At 52.7% G+C, this 6,592-nt stretch overlaps 1 protein-coding gene across 1 annotated transcript in view; it reads left to right on the top strand.

Moving 5' to 3' along the window:
- The first annotated feature begins 348 nt into the window (after positions 1-348).
- The window catches only part of LOC105274944 (hemicentin-1), an 88,989-nt gene continuing 82,745 nt past the window's right edge, over positions 349-6,592 (top strand). The window contains exon 1 of the mRNA XM_011331442.3: positions 349-2,597. Within this exon, the coding sequence (XP_011329744.2) occupies positions 2,462-2,597 (136 nt within the window). The 5' untranslated portion in view covers positions 349-2,461. The remainder of the gene's footprint in view (positions 2,598-6,592) is intronic.

The raw sequence follows: 6,592 nt of genomic DNA, 5'->3' as shown, positions 1-6,592 counted from the left end.
GCGACTTTCGCGCCTCGGTTTTTCGTTCCTCAAGGAGGAGGAGATGCTGCGTTCACGCAGCTCTGGACCATCAGCGACGTGATTCGGTCGGCTCATTAGGCGCGCCGGTAAATCATAGTGCGGCCTCGCCGCGCGACACAGGCGCGGAGATGGAAGAAACGCGCCGAATGTGGGAGTTTCGGAGCGGAACGCGCGCGAGCGGGCGAGCGAGATGGGCTCAGCGAGGGAACGGGAGGTCCAGAACGGGACGGACAGCGCGAGCGTGCCCGAAGAGGACCGAGCGCGAGCGGAGCGAGCCGAAACGAGCCGCGAGGGTTCCTCGAGATATTCAATGGTTTCAGTACCGAGCCGCCGCGGGTCAGGACTCGATGTGGCTTCGCCGTAGGAGAGCCCCGTTGTCGCTGCCGATGATGCGATCTCGTCACGACGCGAATGACGCGGCCTAAGTGATTCATGAATCAAAATCGGAGCGAGAGCGCGCGTCGTCGTCGCCCGACAATCGTCCGATCGATCGCGGCCGCGTCGCGACCCGCAAAGTGCCGATCGATCAACCGGAAGTAAACGACCTGCCGACGTAGCGGAGGCACGCTACGCTCACGTCTCTCCGGCGCGTTTTAGAGGTTTCTTTCAGAAACGCGAGAGTGCCAGTTTGACAGGAGTGCATCTCGCACGTGCGATCCTCGATCCACGTCGCTCAGCATCGTTGCCATCTCTCTGTCTTCTTTTTTTCGATTTTTCCGATTTGCGAAATTTTTCCTGGACTTTGAAACGGGCGCGAGATTGTTCCGCGAGATCGTACGCGCGTAACGCACGTGCTCGCGCGTCACCGCGGCGCCGGGGGTGGCTAGGGAAAAAAAAATCGAAGCCCTCGATCGGCCGCGCGCCGTGACCCGAGCGAGCACCGCGCTTCGGATATCCGGAGTGTGTCGCCGGTGTGTTCGATTAACAGGCGACGCGCGTTAAGGTCAGGACTGCTGTTCGTCGCACTCGATCGATACGCGGTATCAGTGGCATATCGCGATTAAGCTCACCGCCCGCGACTTGGGGCGCACGCAGTTGGACGAGGCGTCGATGTGTCGAGGAACACCGGAGTGGAGTCGAGCAACGGCGGAAATCGTGATCTGTGCCGCAGCAAAACGACAACGTCTGCTGGGCGACTCGTGAGCGCCAGTGTCTCAACGTTTGCGTGGCTTCGATAGACGCAGAACTTTAATTTACTGAAAGACATCTCGACGAGCGACGCTACTCCGCTTTCGAACAGCCGATCAAGCGATCCAAGATGATTGAGTTCTCGGAGATGAATCGGTTTTACGGGTTTCTCAGTCTCTCTCCGCGCTTCTAGATCCTCCTGATAGTGCGCCGCGATCGTGAGACACGGATGCGTCCTGCAAACCCCGCGAAAGTGCCCCAAAAATTCCTCGCAGCCCGGTTACCCTCGGACGGAACTCGTGTCGGAGTTCCGAGCAGAATTTCCCGTGATACGTCGAGAGCACTTTGCAAGTTCGGTCTTCGACTTCGGTCGCAGCCTGCGGAGCGGATTTCACATCATTCCACGAGGGTTTACCGCGCGGGCGGACACATTAGTGTGATTCGCCGAGGTAGAGAGGCGCTTCCGTGGAATCCGACGAGGAGGACCATCTTGGAAAGGGGTCGCAACCCCCCAACGCTGCGTCGCCCTCCCACGGACAATAAAACTATAATCGTTAGCCCGTAGCCTGTCAACGGAAGCTGCGCCGTTACGGATCCGTTTATCCAACAAATCCAGCGATCATCCGCGCGTTCAAAAACCGTGCGTTCAAAAACCGTGCGAGCGATCTCGCGCGGATAACGAATCTGTCTAGCAGAGAATGCATCGATCGCGAACGGAATGAAGCCGGGACGATAAGCGCACAAGCGGCGGTGCGATAAAATTTCAGCGCTTCCCGTTTGAAGAATTACGCTCGGGATTACGTCCTGGCTGGAGGTAGATTGTGCTCAAATCAGTCTCGAGGTAGAACGAGTTCCGCAAACGGAAGCAAGCGGAGGATCTTCCGGAGGAAGATGGGAACGCCGAATGGCGATAACGCGCGTCGTCGTTAGAGTCCCGCGTACCGTATTTGAAAGGCTCGAAAGACAAATAACGGGCATCCTATTAAATGACGACAAGTGAGCGAAATAGGAGGAGATAGAGGGTACGGACACGCGGCGTGTTGGTTCACGGCAGTCGACAAAGAGCGGACGATGTGGACGGCGGAGCAGCAGCAGCAGCGATGCAGCAGCAACATCACCAGCAACATCATCAGCAGCAGCAACGGCAACAGCAACGACAACGGCATCAACGGCAGCGAGAGCGGCAGCAGCAGCGTCGGGGGTTGCAATTAGTGTCGGCTCGCAACGGCCGCGAGTCTACGTAACGACTGAAGGGGGCCGCCGGCCGTTAGGGGGTCGAGGGTGTGTGCAGTGCGCGTGAAAAGAGGACAAAATGTGGTGGAGGTGGCGGTGGTGGAGTGTCGTGACGAAGGCGGCGACGACGACGACGACGACGGTGCTGGTCTTGGTAGCTGCTGCCGTCGCGGCGTACTCGCCGTCGGTGGAACTCGCCGATCTGGACAAGCCAAGTGAGTAACGCGCACCACCCTCCGTTACGTCACTAGTTATACCTGATTTACAACCGAGCTCAACCATTTCCGCGGGACACCGCGGGAGGTCGGAGGTATTACCTGCTCGGAGATGCTCGCGGCGTCGATGATGGTCGGCCGAGCTTGATTCCGAAGCCGATTGCGACGTACGATGCGTCGGTAGTGATAAGAGAATACATGTATACACATATAAAATTAATTTTTGTTAAATAAATAAATTCGAAACTTGGTAATATGAAAAATCGAGACGTTGAGCGTGGTGTTCGGGAACAATGCAACGCAAACGGATTAAAGTTTGCGCGGGACAAATTCCTTCGTCGAGAAGTATGGAGCATTTCACGGTATCTCGGGCGACGCCTGCAGATCTCCTTGCTCGCTGGAAGGGTTGAGGGGTGTCCCGGGCCTCGGCGCTACGCCGCGCGGTTCGCGGGTCGAAGGTCGTGACGCGACGAATTAAATCAAATCTCCACGGTCCCTCGTCACGAGGCTGTTGGGAACTTTAAACAGCGGATTATTACCGTCGACCTCATCCGAGGAAGTTTCGCCCGACCGCTCGCGCGTTCCGGCACTTCCTCGGTCCCCCGTCCTCTCCCCCGCGGAGAGGATTTCCCTACTCCACGAAACTCAAGTACGACGTAGTCGATGAAGGGGATATAAATGGAAAGGTGCTTCTGAATATCATTAGAGCGGCGCCCTACGATGTCCCATGATTAACCAGGGGCTTCGCACCCGCCGAGAATCGTTCTCGGAGTGGAGTATCCACTTCGGGAGACCACGTGCATCGTGTCGCGGAGAACGTTGATCCTCGCATATTTAAATATTGAAATATAACGCGCGGCACACATGGCAGTTATTTCATTGGCGGCGGCGTATCTCCGATGTAAATCATAATTGTAGGAATTTTAATCCAACCGGCATGGCCGCATACGCGCGCACTCGCTCGCGCGAGGTCGATGCATATCATTAGACCGATAGGAATACCGTTCTGTGATTAAAATCTCGCGCTATTACGCGGCTCGTAATCGTATTCATCGGAGAGACACACGCACGATGTTACGGGTGTTACGTAGAACAAAGGGACGCATATTCGAAAAAGCAATACGCTTTAAACAACTACTCGAATTTCAAACAATCGCTCCAGCGTTATTCCGGCTTCTTTCTCTCTCTCTCTGATTTTTCAATGTTTATTCGAAACTATACTCGTTTTACATAAATTCCTTCTGTTTTCCGATAAAAGAACATTCCTTTTATTAGAAAGCTGTATCGGTTACATCAAGGCTACATAGTAGGAATTTTTTTTCGAATTATTCGCGCGCGTCAAACCACGTGATGAGCTTGGCAAATGTCAAGCATATCTCACGGCGTCAAAGTTGCGTGGCTCGTTGCCGGCTAAACGACGCTATCTTTAATAATCTACCGCGTAACGTAATAAAACTAAAAATATGATCATACATTTTTTTCCTGTTGCCTCGATTATCAGAATACATCGTTCGGAGTAGACGGAGCGGCCGGAAACTCTCGTCGATCGATTATTAAAGAGCTTCTTCCGGCGTCTTCGGGTCTATTCCACCGAGCTGGTAATCGCGCTTGACGCTCTCCTCGCGGCGTGTAAAATTCACGCGCGCGCCGCGTAAAATTTATTTAACGCGCCGGGATAAGCCGAATAAACGGAAAAGAAGATCGTACGAGGACGAAGAGGGTGTAGTATCCGATCGATTTTAGGCGCAGCACGTAGAGGAGACTTTGGAGGGCGGGAATGACGGCTAAACTAGTTTAATTAAACCACGGCGCTAAGCCCCTCTTAAATTTATAGCCGCGCGATAAAAAAGAATGTTCCGCAACGCGCACGGGGCGTCGAGGAGCGGCATGAGGGAGGGAAAAATTGGAGTTTCAATGGCCCGTTGGAGTTTCGGCCGGTTCGGCTGCCTCTTTTCCAGGCCTTTCCCGGGTACCGGGAAAATAATGTGGCGGCAATTTCGCGCCTCCGCGAAATTTCCTCGGGGCGGAATTTCCGCGCGAGGATCCATCGTCCTCCGCGCATCCAGCCCCCTAATTCCGATAAGCACTCGCCGCGCCGCGGAACTCACGTAACATATCGTCGGCACCTCAAATATTGACTGCGAGCTTGCGAACTACCAAATCCTTTTATGACGTTTCCGCGAATTTCTATTCTCCGTGATGCGCCCTTCGCTCGGACGACGGATGACAGGATTACAACCCCCCATGAGTATGTCGATACTTGCCGAGGGAATAATGTAACACTTGATTGGGAATATTTGGGAATATCCCACGTCGTCGTATCGCGCGCTGACGTATTGGATGACCGGCGGAACTAATGTTGCAACGATCGACAATCGCTGGTTACCTCAATAATTCGACGAGCTGTTGGCGTGATAATTGTACGTGTGCATGCAAGTATGTGTGTATGTGTGGCGGTCAAAGTATACGCGCTTGAAAATGCCTAATTACATGGGCACCCCGCGGGGCCGCCTCAGCCGGGACAATAAATATCACCGTGGCAAGATAATGGCGGGGTAAACGCGTATTACGTTATCCATCAACGTGAAATTACGGATAACGTATAAGCAGCCTGATTTCGATCTCTTCTCTTTTCTCCTGCTATTTTATAATATACGGATGAACAAGATGAAGAACTCGCACTTGCGAGTGCAATTACCACGCTAGTTCTTTCTCGCTTCTGCACATTGTCTGAAACCTTTGTATGGCGTTTCGCGACGGAATCGATCGCACGAAATTCCCGTCTCGCGTTTCGTTTTTCTCGGCCGCGGGATTCCCGAGGAAGAAATTCCAAGGAAGGGTGCTCGTCGGGGGTGCGAGCCGCCGAACGAGCGAGCGAGCGTATCGCGCTGGGGCGACTTTGATCGTGCGCAAATATCAGCGCGCGCAGCGGCGAGCGGATCTCAAAGGCGGTTAATTACGATCGGAATTGCTGGGCTTCGTTAGAGAAGCACTTCGTTAGAGCGTGTTTTCGTAAGGTTTATCTGACTTCTATTTCAACAGGTGTTGCCGGCGTGAGCGAGGCGAACGAGTAACGTGTATGCACGCGTGTACAACTAACTAGCGCGCGCGTCATGTTAATTAACGATACTTTCATGTCCGTTCGCGCGAACGTAAGGCCGACTGACGTTTGTTTCGCGTCTCACAATAATAACGCTATTTGATGTTTCTCCCCTAATGAAGTTAATCCCGCGGTCCGATGCGTCGGCTAAAAAAGCGCCCGGTAAAATGTCAGTGACGAAAGAGAGAGAGAGACGCATCTTTGTTCGTCCACGTAATGTATTCCGCTTTTTCTTTTTTTTCAACGTTTACCGCGCGTAATAAACGCGGCCCACGCAAATAAGCGGAGCCGCAACAACAAACCGGAAACGACAACTTTAATGCGCGCGTCATCGAGAAGCGCAGTACGGCACTCGGTGCTGTAAAGGGGATCTCTTTACGCCATGTTTTTTTATGAATAGACTGCACCATGAAATATAAACCTGAGCTTACCATGACGGGCTAACATTTTAACGGAGCTCGCGATACGGCTACCAGCGCGGCGGCCTGTATAATATACGGGGAACGTGTTTGCGGACTGCATCCCCGTTTAAAAAAAAACTATCCATTCTCTTTACGCGAGAAAACATAACAAATGTTTGAATTCTAGTGGAAACGATCTAGTATAAAGTGCGAACTCACGAGTCGATAACCCTCGACTAACTTTGAGTTTTTCAAGTTTTATATCGATTTTTTACTCTTAAAATATCGCGAGAATTTTTGTTTTTTTGGCGGCATGAAATTCTTAATTAACAAGATCGATAATTACGAGCGGATAATGTGCAGATATAAATTCATTAGTATCTTTCCTCGCTGAGGGAACGAGAAACGAGAACGCTCTGCGGCGACAGGCTTCGAAATCAGGGCGATGGTAATTAATTTTTTTGCCAGCGGAAGCCCGAGAAGCGAGGGCAGCG

Source organism: Ooceraea biroi, chromosome 1 (assembly GCF_003672135.1).
Source record: "Ooceraea biroi isolate clonal line C1 chromosome 1, Obir_v5.4, whole genome shotgun sequence".
NCBI lineage: Eukaryota > Metazoa > Arthropoda > Insecta > Hymenoptera > Formicidae > Ooceraea > Ooceraea biroi.
Note: the sequence above shows the minus strand (reverse complement) of the source record. Positions and strands in the feature narration are given on the sequence as shown.